The sequence below is a fragment of the Hippocampus guttulatus genome, chromosome 21 (assembly GCF_054856545.1).
Source record: "Hippocampus guttulatus isolate MCC_2025c chromosome 21, RoL_Hgut_1.0, whole genome shotgun sequence".
Taxonomy (NCBI): Eukaryota; Metazoa; Chordata; class Actinopteri; order Syngnathiformes; family Syngnathidae; genus Hippocampus; species Hippocampus guttulatus.
This window is the reverse complement of record NC_141281.1, coordinates 11477072-11497635: the sequence shown is the minus strand read 5'-3', so window position 1 is coordinate 11497635 and position 20564 is coordinate 11477072. Positions and strand designations below refer to the sequence as shown.

The 20564-nt window shown below is 46.9% G+C and overlaps 1 protein-coding gene across 9 annotated transcripts in view; it reads left to right on the top strand.

Annotated features, from left to right (window-relative positions):
* The window catches only part of kiaa1217 (KIAA1217 ortholog), a 91920-nt gene that overhangs the window by 49080 nt on the left and 22276 nt on the right, over positions 1-20564 (top strand). For 7 of the 9 annotated variants that reach the window (XM_086102332.1, XM_086102333.1, XM_086102329.1 and 4 more), the window contains exons 3-5: positions 13166-13249; positions 15152-15341; positions 20240-20438. In XM_086102332.1, coding sequence (XP_085958458.1) covers positions 13166-13249; positions 15152-15341; positions 20240-20438 — 473 coding nt within the window. Of the gene's footprint in view, positions 1-1357; positions 1537-13165; positions 13250-15151; positions 15342-20239; positions 20439-20564 lie in introns of those variants that run through there. The other 2 variants (XM_086102334.1, XM_086102328.1) reach the window with 2 other exon arrangements.

Sequence of the window (20564 nt, the reverse complement as noted above, 5' to 3'; positions counted from 1 at the left end):
AGAACTGGTCACCGATGGTGTAGTCACGGGTCATTTCGGCGCAGGCAAGCGTAGGTTCACTTTCCACTCGGTGCTGGTGTGAAAAGTTTCTCGATGTGCTTCGTAGGCGGTGAAGCGAATGAACTTCAAGCAACTGCATTAGTTTTTTCCAAGTGGCTGCTTTCTGACACATTTTTGAGTGACTTGACAGGTGGAGATGGCTTTCACCTGGTCACGTTGTCCATATGTTTGCACCGGCTCACGGCAGACAAAAGGGAGCGGCAAAGTGACTGCGTCGAGCCAAAACAATTGCGGTCATGGCGACGTTGGCATCAGGCCATGCGGGACCCACCGGGCCGTGTCGTCCTTGGTAGTGGGAAACCTCAAGATGACGTGCTAAGCACTCAACCGATGTGGTGTCGCAATGTTGCGTCAAATCATTCCTGTTACAATTCACTTTATTTGGAAACACAATGTTCTAAACGATGACGTGTATTGTACTTCAACATTAAAAAGAACTGTACTGCACTGGACTAAAAAAAAAACAATTCTTTCACAAGAGGAAGCCTGCGTAAATTTATTGGTACATTAACACAAGTGTTGATACTTATTAGTATATTCTTTAAAAAAAAAAAAAAAGAAGAAGAAAAAGCAACTTTGTTCTCATTATACTTCCGGTACTTTGTAATTTTCTTTCCACCCCAAAAAATATTTGTTGTCCTATCTATAGGACTTTTTTTTTCTCTTTAAAACATTGGGCAGATTCTGCTTTTTATTTATTATCATCCACGCAGCCGTCCATTTTTTGATCGGCTTATCCTCGCAAGGGTCGCAGGCGTGCTGGTGCCTATCCCAGCCGTCTTCGAGCAGTAGGCGGGGGACACCCTGAACTGGTCGCCAGCCAACCGCAGGCCACACATCAAACCATCCGCGCTTACACTCCCACCATGGGACAATTTGGAGTGTTCAATCAGCCTGCCATACATGTTTTTGGAATGTGGGAGGAAACCGGATTACCCGGAGAAAACCCACACGGGCACGGGGAGAACAAGCAAACTCCACATAGGAAGGGATCGAACCCCACACCTCTGCACTGCGAGCGTGCTAACCACTGTGCTCCCCATTTATGATGATTATTTTTACTGTTATTTGAAGACCTGCTGTAGTGTTTTTTTTTTTTCATCTTTCGAGGGGATGTCAAAAGTGCGCAGTTTGCTGCCGAGTGCAGCAAAAATGGACTATGTCGTTCGAGAGCTTGTCAGACAGGTAGGATCAGTCAGCTGCAGCCCGGCCAGGCCGGCTGGGGTGGAGTCACGGCGGTTGGCATGGCGACGCCGCGTGATGTCACCACTGGAGGGGGCTCGCCGTTTGACTTGTCGGAGCCTGCAAAGGGAGAGAGACACACACACACACGCACACACAGATAGAAAGAGAGAGGGGCGCAGGCAACCGGCGATGGTCGCGCGGCCGAGCATGCACATGGATTATTCCATTCTTTGACATGAGCCAAACAACTTTTTTGCACACGCCTTCTGCACTTCGCTGTTGACCACTGAGGTAGGTTGCATTTGTTTTCGCTCCTCTCGAGTCTAAGTTGTACTCGGACGACGTGCGCGGACTCGTTTGGCAACTTGAACGCTTGGGCAGGTGCTCGTGAGCAGCAAAAAAAAAAGAAAAAAAGTTGTTGTTTGGGTTTTGTTTTGTTTTTAAAGAGGCAATTGTCGCTTGGGGGTGTCGCAATTATGCGTCACTTGAGTATTGCGCCGTTTGTACGCAAATCGTTCGCTGTTTTTGCATTGGGGTTGCAATTGAAATCAACGAGCATTAGGCTCGCCAAAATTGCCACCCTGTTGCCATTTTAAGTTCGCTGCTCTCTTGACTGTACAACAGTCCGACTTGTTTTATAAATATTTTAGGTTGAAATAACAACATCATTATAATCGTTGTGTGGTGGCAATATTTTTATGCTGCGCCCATAAAAAAAAATGCCTGATGACCTCCTAGTGGTAGAAATGCATGTTTAAGAGCTTTGCGTAATGATTATGGCTGTGTAGTCTTTTCGAATGTATTGTTTATGACATAATAATAATCAATTTCAATAACTTTTACGAGACTTATTACTGCTATTAGTCTTTGTACTATCATTTTGTATTTATTATTGGTATTTTATTAATGATGTAATTAAAATATATAGTATATTAATTTTTTTCTGGTATTTTTATGCGATGTCAAAATGCTACTTGATGGATTTCTTAAATTATTTGTTATTATTATTATTGACTCTAGTATTTTATATAGCATTTCGTTACACCTTATTTATTCTACTTTACATGATTTGGAATTAATTTTATATTTATAGTAACATTTCCGCTTTATCTAGCAGAAAAGTATTTTTTAATTGACCATGTATTCCTTCATTCGATACATCAATTAGCTTTCTTATATTTTCCGTCTGCGTGATTATTCAGGCAGAGCCGAGTCGAAGTTTTATCCCACGGCAGCGTCGAACGCATGACGACCATACAGGAAGAGCAACCCCGCTGGCGACGGTGCGTGCCTCGCGGGGGTAGAAAAACAAAACAGTCTCAGGAGGTTTGAGTTACACAAGGCGGAGAGATTCAGGAAAGGCCAAAATGTTATCGCGCGCATAACTTTTTCCAAATTCTCACCTTGAGAGTGTTTTATTTAAGTCGTTGATGTGTTTGTCTTCGACACAAAAGCCAATGGTTTCATTTCCAGGCCATGAAAGACACGCATCAGTGGAGATGAGATAACATCCCACTGGCAAGACCGCCACCAGCTAACAGCAACACAACCGCCTGAGCGCTCACACACACACACACACACACACACACAGTTCCTTCCTTCCGCCTGTGTGTGATGGGCCGTGAATTCCGAGGTGAATAGTTTTGTCTGACACAGTTGAGCGGCCATTTTAGTCCGGCTGCGGACGAGTCTCAGACCCCCAGGACATGATCATCTATTGGTCCGTCAGAGAGGGTCAGGAAGCCATTTGTTTATTTGTGCAGAGTGGCAGGTGAGGCTGTCTGAGCTGTCATTGCGCTGCGTTCAAGTGCAACCTTCTGGGCAGGACGCAATGATCTGTTTTTCTCCCGCGGGGCGGGGAGTCTTGGATCAGGATAATCGCGATGTTTGTGGTTCGGAGCTTGTTTATTGAATATTTTTCAAAGGCACTTTAAAATGAGTTTGATGACGCCATGACGCACCAGCCAGAGGCAGAGTAGCACTGTGTTTGTTTACAGAGTAAACTACTCGCTAGAGCACAAGGATGTCGCATTTCTCGTCCCTTTCCTAATATATTCCGTGTGAAAATTTGGTAGCTCAACCTCTGTACCGTACTGAAAAAAAAAAAGAATAGCAACTTTTTGACTAGCTGAAGTGGGTCACGGCCCAGCAGTTGGGAACCACTATTCTATTCGGGCGTCTTCTGTAAAAACAAGGCATTTTGGTTACTGTCGCAATCTGAAAAACCCGGGAAAAAGTTGTTTTACCCTTTCATGCACCCTGTAACCTGATAACATGATCAGCTGTCCACTGTAGTAACCGCTGTCCCTGAAAGGGTTAATTTGAAATGCTGGTGGAAGTTTGCATGGTGTCATTTGAAATGAATTAAGAAGTTCATCATACTGCCCAAACTGTGTTGCCATGATGCCATGTTGCCAGAGGGTGAGCTGCACTGTATTTGTTTACACAGCACAAATGTGGATAGAGAGCGAGGCAACCAGTTGTTCCAGGTGGGAACTCGGCATGCCTCCGCGCTGTGAAACAGCCAATGTTTTGATAAATTTTACCCTATGGTCATAGTTCCTTTTTGTGATCAAATATTGATGCATTTGCTACGAACGGCACTTAGGTAGAACTGGTTTTTGTGTCCACAGTGAAACCTCTTAAGTCAATTTATTGTCAAGTTTGGAGATCTCTCTTCAATTTTGATGTGTTGTGAGAACCCCCCTCATTTTTTTTTTACACAGCTGACATTGGAGGTAAATTAAGCAGACGGTTTGGTGGTGAGTATGGGCTGGTTCCAAGTTTTTTCGCCCTCTTATGTGCTGTTAGATAGCGCTTGAGAAATGATCATCTATCGATCCATCTATTTTCGACCGCTTATCTGAGGTCGGGTCAACAACTTGAGCAGGGAAGCCCAGACTTCCCTCTCCCCAGCCGCTTCTTCCAGGTCTTCCTGGGGGCTCCCGAGGCGTTCCCCAGGCCAGCTGGGAGACATAGTCTCTCTGGCGTGTCCTGGGTCGTTCCAGGGGCTTCCTGCCAATGGGACATGCCCGCAACACCTCACCAGGGAGGCGTCCAGGAGGCATCCTAATCAGATGCCCGAGCCACCTCATCTGGCTCCTCTCGATGTGGAGGAGAATCAGCTAGACTCTGAGCTCCTCCCGGATGACCGAGCTTCTCACCTTAACTCTCAGGGAGCGGAGGAAACTCATTTTGGCCACTTGTATCTCGTTCTTTCAGTCATGACCCATAACTCGTGACTATAGTTGAGGGTAGGAACGTAGATCGACCGGTAAATTGAGAGCTTCGCCCTTTGGCTCAGCTTCTTCTTCAACGCGACAGACCGATGCAAAGTCGGCATCACAGCAGACGCTGCACCGATCCATCTGTCGATCTCCCGCTCCCTCCTGCCCTCACTCGTGAACAAGACCTCCACGAGGGGCAAGATCTCATCCCCGACCCAAAGAGGGCACAAATTTTCATCCCAACTGCTTCACACTTGCCTGTGAACTGCTCCAGTGAGAGTTGGAGATCCTGTTTTGAAGAAGCCAACAACCCCCTCATCATCTGCAAAAAGCAGAAAGGGTACCAGAGCCCAGGCTGTGTTTGGAGGCAAGTCCAACGATATCCAGTTGGGACTTCTCTGCCTCGCACACCAGCTCGGGCTCCTTCCCTGCAAGGGAGGTGACATTACACGTCCCTAGAGCCCTAGAGCTAGCTTCTGTAGCCAAGGATCGGACCACTAAGGTTCCCACCTTTGCCGCCGCCCAGCTCACTTTGCATCCGACCTCTTTGGGCCCTCCCATAGGGGTCCTACGTTGCCTCTTTGGGTCGAGCCCGGCTGGGCCCCATTGGCATAGGCCCTGGCACCAGGCACTCGCCAGCGAGCCTCGACGTCCGGATGATCATGAGGATTCAACTGGCTTGACTTTATTATTTTTTTTCGAAGAAAATATCAATTTGACAAATTTTCTGAGACACAAGAAGAGCTAATCCTGACTTGTGTTGCAAGACTAAACTTGAGCTATGAAGGCTGCGTTCTACGACAAAAAAAAAAGTGCACACTGGAAGGAGCTCAGACCTGATTAGCTTCTCTGATTAAGACACTTGTATTGTGTCATGTTTAAAAAAAACAAAAAAAACTGTAAAGCCGTCTGGCTTGACTCGTTATCATTGGCGATCAGATAGAGGCCAATCATCGGACCTTCTGTCAGGAGGGGCTTAACCCCAGAGACGAGCCGGATTAGATGGGGGGGCCATCGGCGCCACTGCACGCGCCGCTTGCCCTCCGCAGTGCTGCACCCTGGAACTCCACCTACACCCCGCCCCCCTAACCCAAGGGGTCATGGCAGGCACGCCGTCAACTTCTTGCGCCGCTTGTTTGCGGTGTTCCAAGTCATTAAGACGGCTTCTACTCCAGCTTTTGGCAGCGGAGCTGCGATGATTGGAAACAGACGCTTTGCTCGGGACCGCAATGACAATCATTCCTGTGCTGGCAAAAAAAGGAGGACAATAAATGATTTTTTTCCTGCGGGGAGTCGGAGCTCATCCCCAGGGAGCGGACTGCGGTATCTGTCTCTGACCTTGACGATGATGAGCATTAAAGAGGGTCTTCGAGTCCACACAAAGAAAAATGCTTTTGGTCGAAAAGATTATTTGCTGTCCATTGTGCGGATACGAAGTGTGCTCTGCTACAACGATGGAAAATTGACATTGTGCTTGCTTGTATCAAAAGAAAGAGAGAGGTCCCCTGGAGGTTACCCACTCACAGAGTGTGAAATCACACAACCAAGTAACTCTTTTGTGTGTTGCCCATTTCTGAAAATGTGTTTGTGAGTACGGTACACGGTGAAATGAGCCCGTGGCGGTTTCGTGCCACAAACTACTCTTGTTTGTTCCCACTCGTAAGTCAATATGACTCCATTATGAATCCATAAAACATGACATTCACCATGCCCTGAGGTGTCATCTGTACATGACTTGGGGAAAGTTTTGAGCCTGAGGACACTGTAAAACTACACCTGTAAATTTTGACAACACGGCCGTTAATGACCCTCACGTATATATTAGCAGTGGCATTAAAACATAAACCAAAATGTTTTTTTCTTTTTTTTTTGCGGCTCTGTATCTTCAATTCTCAAGTCTTTGCCTGCCGCCCCGACATCTGGACTCCACCTTGAGCCGAAAGTATTCGCTTACTTCAAAAGGCAGAGCGGAGACAGAGGATGTCGGGGGCTGTCTGGATCACACAAAATTGGCATTGAGTCGGTTGGAATCGTTTGAAATTAGATTCTATCGCATAGAAATTGCAGGACACCTGGAATCCGCCGAAGTCGTGAATTAGCTATGTTAGCATTTAACCCCTTCATGCACCCTGTTAACCTGATAACTTGAAAAGCTGTCCACTGTAGTAACCGCTGTCCCTGAAAGAGTTAATAAATTGGGATTTGTATTTGTATTTGACTATAGATGTGAATAAATTAGTTCTAAACTCAGCTTTTTATCCTGCTACCTATTAGCATACCAACTGTTCCTCTGTTAGCTTTGTTGAGTTTCAACAAGCGCCTGCCGATATGGCACAGAGTGTAATCTTTCTGTGGCTAGCATTTTGCGAGTGAGAATAAATGGAGTAGAAGATTCCCCTCGATGATATGGAAGGGGAACTGCACAAACAAATCCGATGGTACAGTTTGTTATCTTTCGTCGCTTGTTACTTTGATAATTTCAGGGAACAGAACGGAGCCTTGACACTGAACACGTTGCATTTTTAAACAAGATGATTTGCGAATATTTTACTTCCCTTCTCATGATATAAAATCAACCCTTGTTTATCCTCTCTGAAAGAAGACCATCCCCTTTTCACCTGAGTAGACCTTTTCACATCAATAAAACGGTGTGAAATATGAGCTTCGCCCAGTCTGAGTGAATGGTTGGGTGTGCTCCTCTTTGTATTCCACAGCTTTGCACTATTAGCGTGCTGCGTGTTATTCTGGACGAAAGCAATATTATCAAAGGGCAAGTTCGGACAGATCGGAGCGTCGTCACCCCGTCAGCAAATAGTTTGCGTTTACGTCCTTGGTGGATGGTAGCGAGAGAGGGAGTTCATAACAAAGCCAATGGTCTGCAAATCTTTGCTGCGCGCGAGGCTCGACCTGTTGCTAACTGAAACGTATTTGGGAGACTGGAAAAAAAAAAACAATATGGGAGTGATTTCATGCCTGCAACTCTTTCCAAAAATGTACATTTTCACCAGAATAAATACGTTTGCAGTAAAGTTTTTGTGCGTATGCGAAAGCCTGCGTCTGTATGTATGTGTTATGGCGATCACCTGCTGAGTTTCTTGCTTTGACTACGGTCTTATCTCCATGGGATACGAGTGGTATCTCTTTATCTTCGGACACCCGAGATCAGTGCCCGAGCCGAACACGGGTATGAGTGTTGAAAGGCTTTTTGAAAATGCACGAGGGGAGCAAGGGGGGGGGGGGTGCTGAGGTAAACCAGAAAGGAAAGAGGCAGGAACAGTTGTAGAGAGAGTGCTACAAGCGCTAAAACAACACCCAGAGGAAGACCCGGTTTCCTCTGGACCAGGGGCTTTCCGTTCACACGTGGAAGCGAGGAACTGGTGGCTAGAGGTCCACAGATTTCTAGTCTGCTCAATGCTGCATAGTTTCATTTTTTTGTTATTTTTTTATATTTTTATTTTTGCGTTTATCTTGTCTTGAGTAGAATATGCATATTTTATTTATTGCTCTAAACTCACCCTACTCGATGTTAGGATACCAGTTAACATTTACGCCATTTGTCATTTGGAAAAAAAAATTAAATCATATGAAAAAAATCAATAATGATAACCTGTAACCTGATAACATGATAAGCCGTCCACTGTAGTAACCGCTCTCCCTGAAAGGGTTAAAGTCTTTGGCATATGTTTTAGCGCTTTCTGTGCTCGGGGTTGCTAGGGTGTTGTATGTTAGCATGCCAATTGCTACCATGCTACCATTTTAGTGTTTTGTCATTTGGCAAAATGTGAACTCCTTGGATCTGTCTTAGGCCCCTTTTGTACTTGGGTTATTCCCTTTGTGCATGTTAGCTTGTGACCAATTTTCAGTTTCCAGTTTGAGATGTAACTCGGGTTGCTATCTTGTTTTGTCATGTCAGTGTGCAAGATGGCAACAGTCATTCATTTTTAATTTTTCCTTTGAATTACCTTCCATGAGCGTATTTGTATAGAATACCAACCCTCTAAAAATTTAAATAGCAGAGGTAGTGAGTGCTTGCTGTTCCCAGTGGCAGGCATATCTGATGGTTATGCAAAGTTGACCTCCTTGTCGCTCGTTCGGCAAAGTGGTTGATGTCTGCCCGGGATAACCGCCACTAATTTGTGTACGCTTGAGAGCGTGAAATCGATTGGACTCCGTCCCCTCAGACGTCGGAAATGTCATCGAGGTCGACAGGCACTCTATTGTCTCTGTCGTTATTGTTCAGATCTTGAATGGCCGGCGCACACACACACACACACACACACACACACACACACACACACACACACACACACACACACACACACACACACACACACACACACACACACTCACACTCACACACACAGAAAAGGACCATCCAGAAGTCGCGTTCAGCCGTGACACTGGAGATTTGAGAGTAATTCCCACTGAAGACGCAAATTAACGAGTCAGCGCAAGTCAGAAAGTCCATCAGGGGAGTTTGAACTGCAGGATTAGAAGAGGAATGCATCAGAAGAGGAAGCCACAAAGGGAATGGATGACGAGGGGATTTGGCCGTAATGTCATTAAGGAAGACAAAAAGGTCTGAGCAGCAGGCAGGAATTCAAGCCCAGTCTGCTTGAGTGGTAGAAACTTTGTAGGTGTTTAGACCAAAAATGTCAATGCATCTCTTAAATCGAATGATACTTGGACCTCTGCCAAAACTGACCTGTCCTCATTTGGATCAGCGGGAAATTAGGCTGGTAGGAACTGCAGAATTCGGTACCTTGACCATACCTATCGTCCAACTTTCTAAAAATCTGGATACAGTTTTGCCAACTAGCTTATCTATGCTACTAGCATCTCACCAGCCTATTCTTTCTCATTTACCGACCCATCTATCTACATTGACCTTCTCACCTACTTGTTCTGTTTACCATCTCTTCTTGTCCACCCAGCTGCCAATCTTATGACCTCGATAGGTACAGTCTTGCCAAACTTTTTGGGTGGAAATGAAAAAGCTAATTCAGTTCAACAACTCTCTTGAAGTCTTTCCCGCTGGAGGTCATCTGTCTAACTCAGACCAACTTGTTCATCTTCCCATGCCTCTCGCTCATGGACAGATTCTGCTGTAACAGATAAGCGCTTCAGATGTGGAAATCCTTGATCAAGTCAGTTAAAAAAAAAACCCTGCTGCGACTCATTCGCACCTGCGGTGAAATTCCACACGGGTGATTTCTTCTGCTCTGGTGCAAACCATATGTTATGTTTTTCGCATGTGCCATGAGGAATGTGCATCTGACACATGGAGAATATGAAGGCATGAAAAGATCCTTTTGTTCAGTTTGCAAGTCAGGTTTTTTTTTGGGGGGGGGGGCAGCTCAGGAAGTAACATGGGGGTCCCTCAACTACAGTCAGCCCTTGCCAGTTAGCAGTTGGCTTGTCACATACCGTATTTTCTACACTATAAGGCGCACCTTCATTGAATGGTCTATTTTAAAACAGTTTTCATATATAGGGCGCACTGCATTGTAAGGCGCATACAATAGAAGCTACAGTCGTGGTTGCAGTTGCGCTATGCATTCACTAGATGGTGCTACGCTAAAGGGAATACAATACAATACAATACAGCTTTATTTATATAGAGCTATCACAACCGCCGCAGCTGTCACAAAGCTATGAGAACTGGTCACAAAGACGGACATGAAACATAAATACAGATGGCATGACAAAACAATAAATGGAAGACAAACATTATGAAGACAATTGATGCAACAAGAAGGCACACAAACCTCGTGGGTTCAGATTGTAACTCCACGCATAAGGCACATCGGATTATGGGGCGCACTGTGTTTGTGTTGCTGTCACGTTGTTCTGTGTTTCTGTCATCGCTTTTTGTTTTCTTGTGGTTTTCAGGACTTTGTGTTTTTGATTTAGTTTTCCCATTGTACCCCTGCAAGTGTTTTTTTTCTTTCTTTTTTTTTGTTAAAACATTTTTGTTCAGTACTCCCTGGTTCTCTTGCTTCCCCTGTTTTTTTTTTTTTTTGGGTCCACGACCATCACGCACACATGACAGCCCTGGCTAATCGCTAATCGGAACGTAGTAACTCATGTCAAGGAAGTATCCTGACTGTTCTGACAATCTCTCCTAGTGTTGTAAGATTAGGTTAAAATGATACTATTAAATGGTTTGTGGTATATTTACAGTTGGAACTATTAATATAGGCAGTTCAAAACATTTTGGCGGGCATTAATTACTTGGGAGTTTGCGGGACACGGAAACCTTTTCCCAGACTGTCGTGCTTATTTACGGTCATTAAAGTGATGTATCTTGCATCGCTTTGAAATAACATGCATCAATTATATTGACGTCGGGCACTTTGTAAGGTGGAAGGAAAAGAAATTAAGCGCGCCGGAAGAGAAACTAGATAAAAGAGACTTTTGCAATGCATCGTGTATGCGTTTTGGAGTGAGGAGGCTCACAAAGAGACACGCATGAGCGAACAGCAGCCATTGTTTCATAAAATGTGACCCTTACCCAGGACATCCTGGAAACATTTCCGCCGCTGTGCTCATGTACGGCTGCCTGCGTCACCTTATTTGTATGCTATTCAAATCTCACAGGTCAGCGCATCGGCTCATTTCGAGCATATTATCGCGACACCAAAAGAAAAAAAAAAAGCTTTCATACCTCCGACCCGTCAGCCGTCTGGTGGACGGACGGCCTGGTGAGACAGGCCAAGATGGTTCGATTTAAAGAAAATTGCTGGGAGTAATGGCGGCTGCCATCGGGAGCCTGCTGCGTGGTTATTATGCTGTAATGTACCTGCTGACAGGCTGCACAAAACTGACTGCGGACTTGCTCTTGCGTATCGAGATGCAATTTTTCAACCATGTACTACTGTACTCCGTTATTTCAGGGATGCTACATTGTTTCATTGCTACATAACTGGCAAGGCCTAGATGTATGGATGGTTGGTCAGATCATGAATGCATGCATGACGAATGGATAGATGGATCAGTGGTAGATGGATGCAAAGGTCACTGGACGCTAGATGCGTTTGTAGATGGAAGATGGCTGGGCAAATAGTAACAGTTCACGGATGGATGGATACATGCATCAGTAACTTGATGGTGCGATGCATGAATGGGATTTTTGTATTATTCTTTGGGAGAATTTCAACAGTTGCAATAAACGCTTGCAAGGCATGAAATAATCGTTTTGCCAATCATTGAATTTGAGAAAAATGGACCAAGTCACCTTAGGCACTTAATTTCAATGTTAAACATGCTAGCTGTGTCAGTCTTAAGTTAGCGTAGCGGTTTGCATGGCTTGACTGTCTTTCCTCGCCGTCCCCTTTTGCGCGAACTATATTTGCCAGGACAGAAACGTAAGATTATTCGATCGGCTGGAGGTGATGATGACTGACTGAAGAGCGACCGTTTCATCATAGCAGCAGCCATTTTAAGCTTGTTGCTACTTGTAGCAAGCTAGTTGCGGCAAACCAGTCGAGCCTCGGCCACCGACTGGGACATTGCTGCACTTTATTGTGTGTGTGCTTCCAACCCAGCGATGTTACGGCTCCAGAAGGTTCCGGAATAGAATCGGACTCTCCAAGACATAGACTCAGATAAAGGTACACAAAAATATTGATTTGACAGAAAACAATGGCGCGAAGCCGACAAAGTACAAATAATGACGCTGGTAGGCACACCAAAAGAAAACGAGAGAAACCAAAAGCGATTGCTCGAAAATAGCTTGTCAACAAAAGACAATGACTCAATTGTGAAATACCAAAACCGAAAGTAATAATAAACACAAGCAAACTACTTAAAAAAAACGGAAAACCAAGAACTGTGTTCAACTGAGCAACGCCGCTGCCACCTGCTGCGGACTAAACAGAATGGCATTATGATAAACAAAGCTTTTTGGGACAGTCGAGGCGGTTGATTTTTAGTTTTGCTATGCAATTATTTATGGGGCGCGAAATTTAAATTTTGCCTCACACCCTGTCATGCGAAACCGCTTATATCGCACCTTGGGATTTGATTCACGAATACACTGTAGACATCCATGGCAAAAAATTTATTTCACAAGTCCATCATACTTAGGCTGAAATTCTCCCCCTAAAAAATCCCCATCGCATGGTCGTGATGTTTAGTTGCCGTTAGGGTGATGAGAAGGTCCTTGGAAAAAAAAATTCTCCTGTTCCGAAAAAAGTTCCAGCTCCCACAAGGTGACACAGAAAAGTTTCTTCGGAGACACATCAATCTTTCAAAGCGTCAGCACATGCGTGGTTTCGAGTGACCCGGCAACTCCTGGTCACCTCTTCCTATCTTCATGCATGAACGGCATAAAGACACATTTTTATTCATGTTTTTAAATCCCTTGTGGCTAAGCATATTTTAATAAGAGTTATGACTCAGCGATCCCCCCCCCCCCCCCCCGCCTCGTCGTTAAAGCGCCAAATAAACCCCCGGCGCACTGTGACTAATCACATAGAGCCAAAAGTGATGATTTAAAGTGACGAAGTGTACAAAATGGTCTGATGTGTGATGTTAAGCACTTTTCGGTAGACGCTCCGTGTTGTGTTTGCATCGTGTTGTTGCCATGGCGCCTCTGTTGGGTTTGATGACCGTCTCGTTTTCCAATCTCTGGCCTCCCGCTGGCATTTTTATTTCCTCTGTTGCTCTCCTCCTCTTTTCCTTTCCATCAGTCTCTGCAGGCCATGCTCTCCTCCCTGCACTCCGAGCTTGACATTCAGAGCTACTTGATGACCATCCAGTCGCCCGGTCGCACAGTCAGTCCGCTCGTCTCGCATCTCCGCAGCTTGTCGTACAGTGCTGTTGTGTTCTAACAATGCACTATTACACGATTAATTCACATAAGATTTAAAACACGTTCAAAAAAAGTTGCACCCCGTAACTTGATAACATGACAAGCTGTCCACTGTAGTAACCGCAATCCCAGAAAGGGTTAAAAAAAGACTTGAAAAGCATCGTTAGGTAAAGTGGCAATTGAAAATGAACACGCCACTGTTGAACAATTATTGTGATGTTTCTTTTTTGTTTTGAAGAAAAACAATTACTCTCTCTCTCTCTTTTGCTATATATATAAAATAATAACGGAATATATAAATATAAAACCAAGTTGCAAAAGGGTCAGATATGTGTAATTTACAAAAAAGGATAATGTGGCATGCATAAGTGTGAAAAACCTACTATTAATTTTTGTGTTTTGTAATAAAAATACACTAAATAAATACATTTAACAGACATATACAGTACATTAAGATATACTTTATCATATTTGACTTATTTGAGAAAATTAGGCATTTAAATACTTACATATATAAAATATATTTTTTTTTCTTCCCCACACTCTTCATTGTCTACTCGTGCTCAGTCTTCTTCAGGTTACCTTTCAATTGGGTTTAAATCTGGGTTGCGGCTCATCTGGAAGATTATTTATTCAGTATGTCACTGTTATTTTTTATTGTATTTTTTTAAGAGATTCAACAAGGTAGGGTTCTCAATGTCCTGTCAACATTGTCAACTTTGATAACAAAATGCTAATGTGTGACAAAGAAGCAGCATGCGCATGCAGACGTGTTTTTGCGAGTCTTTGGCCTGGCAGTGGCGAGAGAAGAAGGTCACTGCAGAAAGAGCCCACTGTTCTATGACCCGTCCCCCCGCTTGGTCTCAGCACCCCCCCCCCCCCCAACCTAATCCAGGCGGTGCAGATCATTTTACAAACGCGTCACAAAAGCTCAACGAGCTCCTTAGTCTTGTCGTGCACATCGCTGGATTGAAGCCTCACTTTAGCCGAGGCCTGATCTGATTACAAACGATGGTCACGTCTCATAACTCCGTAATGACTTGTAGCAACTTTTTTTGGATGAGGTTGGGAGGGGGAGGGGGGGCTTCTGCGTGAGAAACGCAGCCACTTAATGCACAGTCGAGTCGCATGCCTTGGCTGGAGTCAGGCTGAAGTTGCCAATTACATGACGTGGGACTTGCTTGGCTCAAGCTCAAAGAAGAATCTGGTTGCGAAAGTTACACCACATCACTAGACAAGTCTTGCAGAAATGTGTTATGTAGCTGCTGTTGACCGCGGCTCACATTCCAGACACTCACACACAGACTTGACATCGCTTGAGGCAACCAGCCAACCTTTGGAATTGCTACGTTTGGATTCAAAGGTTATGTTTTTGATTAAATCTTGCAAAAAAAATGAAGAGAGTGAGTGGCAGTTCAAAGATAAGAGACACAACAACTAGGATGTTGAACTTCATCTGTCACTTTAAAACCCACAAAGTCAGCTAAGGTACGTTAACTGCACAGTTTAGCTAACCGCTAGCTTGTCAAACTGATTCACGTTGCTCTTAAGTTTGTGACGCCGATAAAACGTTAGAAAGTATGGAGGCCAGTTTGAGACCATTAAAAAAACATTTGTGAGGACACTTAACAAACGCAAGTACTCATCGCAATGTTGTGGCTGAACAAGACTGTTTGACTCGATTTTATGACTTGCTAACACACGTCACCACTTGACTCGAATTGCTTGAAATTAAGTGGAGTCTCAGTTTGACTTCCTTTATTTTATTTTGTTGTTATTATTATTTGTATCATTATTATTATTTTTAAATAACCACATCCACTTGGGATCCAGATCCTTACGCTACATAATTTGTTGCTTCCAGAGCAGAAGCCCCAAGCACTGCCCCAGCCCACAACCCGGCGTGGACGTGGACCACCTCTCCCTCACCTCCCTGGACTCGGTGGAAAACATGTCCGAGGTGGACGCGCCTATCGGCTTCACCCGGGGCAGCCGGGTCCGCGCCAGCCTTCCTGTGGTCAGATCCACCAACCAGACCAAAGACCGCTCGCTCGGTAAGTTTGTGGATAGCAAGCTTGTGTGCTGTGCCACCGTACACAAGCTTGTACCAACCAAACCAAATTCAAGCCACAAAATTTACCTTTGAGATCAATGATATTTTTAATAATTCCTTCCTGAGTCCAAATTGGGAGCTTGTCGTTTAGCAGCTAGCTCAAGAAGCTTATGTCGCGGTCTACATTTATACGCAGTCTGTATTTGTACTGAAGGACTTGAAGCAGTACTTCTACTTTTACCCAGAGTCTTTCTTTACACCACAGGTGTCAAACTCAAGGCCCGGGGGCCGGATGTGGCCCGCCACATCATTTTAAGTGGCCTGCGAAAGCTAATCAAAGATGACAAATTCCATGATGCTTCCTGAAATCTGAACCAAAATTTCAAATTTTTAGATGCAATAAATCTGCGACATATGGTAGGCATTTTCTTGTGACCAAACCAATCATTGCAATAGTTGAATAAAACATTATTCATCCATCCATCCATCCATCCATCCATCTTCTACCGCTTATCCGGGGGCAACACTTTAGCAGGGAAGCCCAGACTTCCCTCTCCCTAGCTACTTCTTCCAGCTCTCCCCGGGGGATCCCGAGGCGTTCCCAGGCCAGCTGGGTGACATAGTCTCTCCAGCGTGTCCTTGGTTTTCCTCTGGGTCTCCTCCCGGTGGGACATGCCCGGAACACCTCACCAGGGAGGCGTTCAGGAGGCATCCGAATCAGATGCCCAAGCCACCTCATCTGGCTCCTCTCGATGTGGAGGAGAAGCGGCTCGACTCTGAGCCCCTCCCGGATGACCGAGCTTCTCACCTTATCTCTAAGGGAGAGCCCGGACACCCTGCGGAGAAAACTCATTTCGGCCGCTTGTATCCGGGATCTCGTTCTTTCGGTCACGACCCATAGCTCATGACCATAGATGAGGGTTGGAACGTAGATCGACCGGTAAATTGAGAGCTTCGCCCTTTGGCTCAGCTCCTTCTTCACCACGACAGACCGATACAACGTCCGCATCACAGCAGACGCTGCACCGATCCGCCTGTCGATCTCTCGCTCCCTCCTGCCCTCACTCGTGAACAAGACCCCAAGATACTTAAACTCCTCCACTTGGGGCAAGATCTCCCCCCCGACCCGGAGGGGGCACTCCACCCTTTTCCAACTGAGGACCATGGTTTCAGATTTGGAGGTGATGATTTTCATCCCAACCGCTTCACACTCGGCTGCGAAACGCTCCAGTGAGAGTTGCAGAGCCCTGTTTGAAGGAGCCAACAGCACCACATCATCTGCAAAAAGCAGGGATGCAATACTGAGGCCACCAAAACGGACCCCCTCAACACTTCGGCTGTGCCTACAAATTCTGTCCATAAAGGTTATGAACAGAATCGGCGACAAAGGGCAGCCTTGGCGGAGTCCTACCCTCACTGGAAACGATTCCGACTTACTGCCGGCAATGCGAACCAAACTCTGACATCGGTGGTATAGTGACCGGACAGCCCGTATCAGGGGGTTCGGTACCCCATACCCACGAACCCCCCCCCCCCCCCCCCCCCCCACAGAACTCCCCTAGGGACACGGTCAAACGCCTTCTCCAAGTCCACAAAACACATGTAGACTGGTTGGGCGAATTCCCACATACCCTCGAGGACCCTGCTAAGGGTGTAGAGCTGGTCCACTGTTCCACGGCCGGGACGAAAACCACACTGCTCCTCCTCAATCTGAGGCTCGACTTCCTGACGGACCCTCCTCTCCAGCACCCCTGAATAGACCTTACCAGGGAGGCTGAGGAGTGTGATCCCTCTGTAGTTGGAACACACCCTCCGGTCCCCCTTTTTAAAAAGAGGGACTACCACCCCGGTCTGCCAATACAGAGGCACTCTCCCCGTTGACCACGCGATGTTGCAGAGGCGTGTCAACCAGGACAGCCCCACAACATCCAGAGCCTTGAGGAACTCCGGGCGGATCTCATCCACCCCTGGGGCCTTGCCACCGAGGAGCTTTTTAACCACATCTGTGACTTCAACCACAGAGATAGGAGAGCCCACCTCAGGGTCCCCAGACTCTGCTTCCCCCAAGGAAGACGTGTTGGTGGAGTTGAGGAGGTCTTCGAAGTACTCTGCCCACCGGTTCACAACGTCCCGAGTCGAAGTCAGCAGCGCCCCATCCCCACTGTACACAGTGTTAGTGGTGCACTGCTTCCCCCTCCTGAGACGTCGGATGGTGGACCAGAATTTCCTCGAAGCCGTCCGGAAGTCGGCTTCCATGGCCTCACCGAACTCTTCCCACGCTCGGGTTTTTGCCTCGGCGACCACCGAAGCTGCGTTCCGCTTGGCCAGTCGATACCCGTCAGCTGCCTCTGGGGTCCCACAGGCCATAAAGGCTCGATAGGACTCCTTCTTCAGCTTGACGGCATCCCTTACTGCTGGTGTCCACCAGCGAGTACGGGGGTTGCCGCCACGACAGGCACCAACCACCTTACGGCCACAACTCAGATTGGCTGCCTCAACAATAGAGGCACGGAACATGGTCCACTCGGACTCAATGTCCCCCGCCTCCTCCGGAACATGGGAAAAGCTCTGTCGGAGGTGGGAGTTGAAACTCCTTCTGACAGGGGATTCCGCCAGACGCTCCCAACAAACCCTCACAATACGTTTGGGTCTGCCAGGATGGACCGGCATCTTCCCCCACCATCGGAGCCTACTCACCACCAGGTGGTGATCAGTTGACAGCTCCGCCCCTCTCTTCACCCAAGTGTCCAAAACATGCGGCCGCAAATCCGATGATACAACCACAAAGTCGATCATCGAACTACGGCCTAGGGTGTCCTAGTGCCAAGTGCACATATGGACACCCTTATGTTTGAACAAGGTGTTCGTTATGGACAGTCCGTGACGAGCACAGAAGTCCAATAACAAAACACCACTCGAGTTCTGATCGGGGGGCCGTTCCTCCCAATCACGCCCCTACAGGTCTCACTGTCATTGCCCACGTGAGCATTGAAGTCCCCCAGCAGAACAAGGGAGTCCCTAGCAGGAGTACTCTCCAGCACACCCTCCAAGGACTCCAAAAAGGGTGGGTATGCTGAGCTGCTGTTTGGTGCATATGCACAAACAACAGTCAGGACCCGTCCCGCCACCCGAAGGTGGAGGGAGGCGACCCTCTCGTCTACCGGTGTGAACTCCAATGTACAGGCACTGAGCCGGGGGGCAATGAGCATGCCCACACCTGCTCTGCGCCTCTCACCGTGAGCAACTCCAGAGTGGAAGAGAGTCCAACCCCTCTCGAGAGAACTGGTACCAGAACCCAGGCTGTGTGTGGAGGCAAGTCCGACTATATCCAGTCGGAACTTCTCTGCCTCACACACCAGCTCGGGCTCCTTCCCTGCCAGAGAGGTGACATTCCATGTCCCAAGAGCTAGCTTCTGCAGCCGAGGATCGCCAGGGTCCCCGCCTTTGGCTGCCGCCCAGCTCGCATTGCACCCGACCCCTTTGACCCCTCCCACGGGTGGTGAGACCATGAGAAGGGGGGCCCACGTTGCCTCTTCGGGCTGAGCCCCATGGGTGTAGGCCCCGGCCACCAGGCGCTCGCCAACGAGCCCCACCTCCAGGCCTGGCTCCAGAGGGGGGCCCCGGTGACCCGCGTCCGGGCAAGAAAAATCTGAGTGCCATTGATTTTATTTATCATAAGGGGTTTTATGAGTCGTGCTTTGTCTGGTCAACATTATTCTTGACTTCTTTATATAATTTCAGTCATAATGGCCCTCCAAGGGAAATGGTAATTATAATGTGGCCCGCAACAAAAATGAGTTTGACACCCCTGCTTTACACAAATACTAGAGTTTAAGTAGTTTTAGCACCTCAGATAGTTGGTGAGTAGGTGCTCCGCATCAGGACAAAGGGAATAGAGGACAGCCAAAGTAAACCAATTGGGGGTTGTGTTATGGTGTTACAAGAGGGGTGGAGTGAAATAGAACTTCACTGCTTCGTCCCTCCCACAGTAACAAACACACGCGCGCACGCTCACACCCACACAAAAAGCTCATCCCCAAAAAAGTCTGCGCCGCTTCTGCTCTGAGAAAGAAAATGTGAGTACGGAGTTTTTGTCTTTTCTCACTATTCTTAACTTGAAACTTGTGGTCGGGATTGGGAGGTTTCGAAATGATGCAAAGGCCATTTTTTCTGGAAGCCGGCTGTCTGCCGCGCGTTGCCCACCTCCCGCCGATCACAAGCAAACTCCATTCACCTTTTGTCGTTGCATATTCATACGCGTCGGCTCAATGGCACCCCTGTCGCGTCAAACATCTGGATGCCGAGTGCTAACAGAGCAGCTCTGGGGGGTGGGGGCAAACAAGTCCCCTACCACGAATAGGAATCGGAATCTCACAGACATCTGGTAGCTTTTACCAGCTCGCTGCCTTTATCAAGTCACACCAAGTAAAAGCGCGCATTGTTTGTAGTCAACCGATAGAAAGTCCACTTTCCCGCAACGAATCCTTTCTTCTCGAAATACGATACCACAGCCAGTTCGGACCACGGGGACTTTCTTTTAGCACAGACAAAGAGTGCAGAATCTTCAATGGACATTTTGTTTCAGGCCAGTATTGTTTATGCAAGTGCTGCGTGGGCGTGTCCAGACATTCTGCGGCACACATCTGGGTTCCTCCCCCCAAAATTGCAGCTCATGGAACACACACCCAGTTCAATTCGAAACTCACTCTGCGATACGCATGGGGAGCACGCAGCCCCAAAAAGAAACGATAGCAGGGTTTCAATACAAGTATGGAAAACGGCAATGGAATTTGATTGAAAACATTTCCAGGTCTGGATGAGTTTGGGAGCAGTTGGAATCTGCCTGAAGAGTCATTCGATGTCCGTGGATTGATTTTTTTTGCTCTCCTTGCCCATCAGGCGTGCTCTACCTGCAGTACGGAGACGAGACTAAACAGATCCGCATGCCCAACGAGATCACCAGCATCGACACGGTCCGAGCTTTGTTCGTCAGCGCCTTCCCACAGATGCTCACCATGAAGATGCTGGAGTCGCCCAACGTGGCCGTTTACGTCAAGGACGACATGAGGAACGTGTACTACGAGCTCAGCGATGTCAGGTAAACGCCAGCGCGCTGTATGCGATGTCGCAGATGGGCAGTAGACCAAATCTCCTTCATCGGTTCTGCGGAAAATAAACTGTCAGTGGAATTGACGAATGTTCTGAACTCCTCTTTCCATGCCAT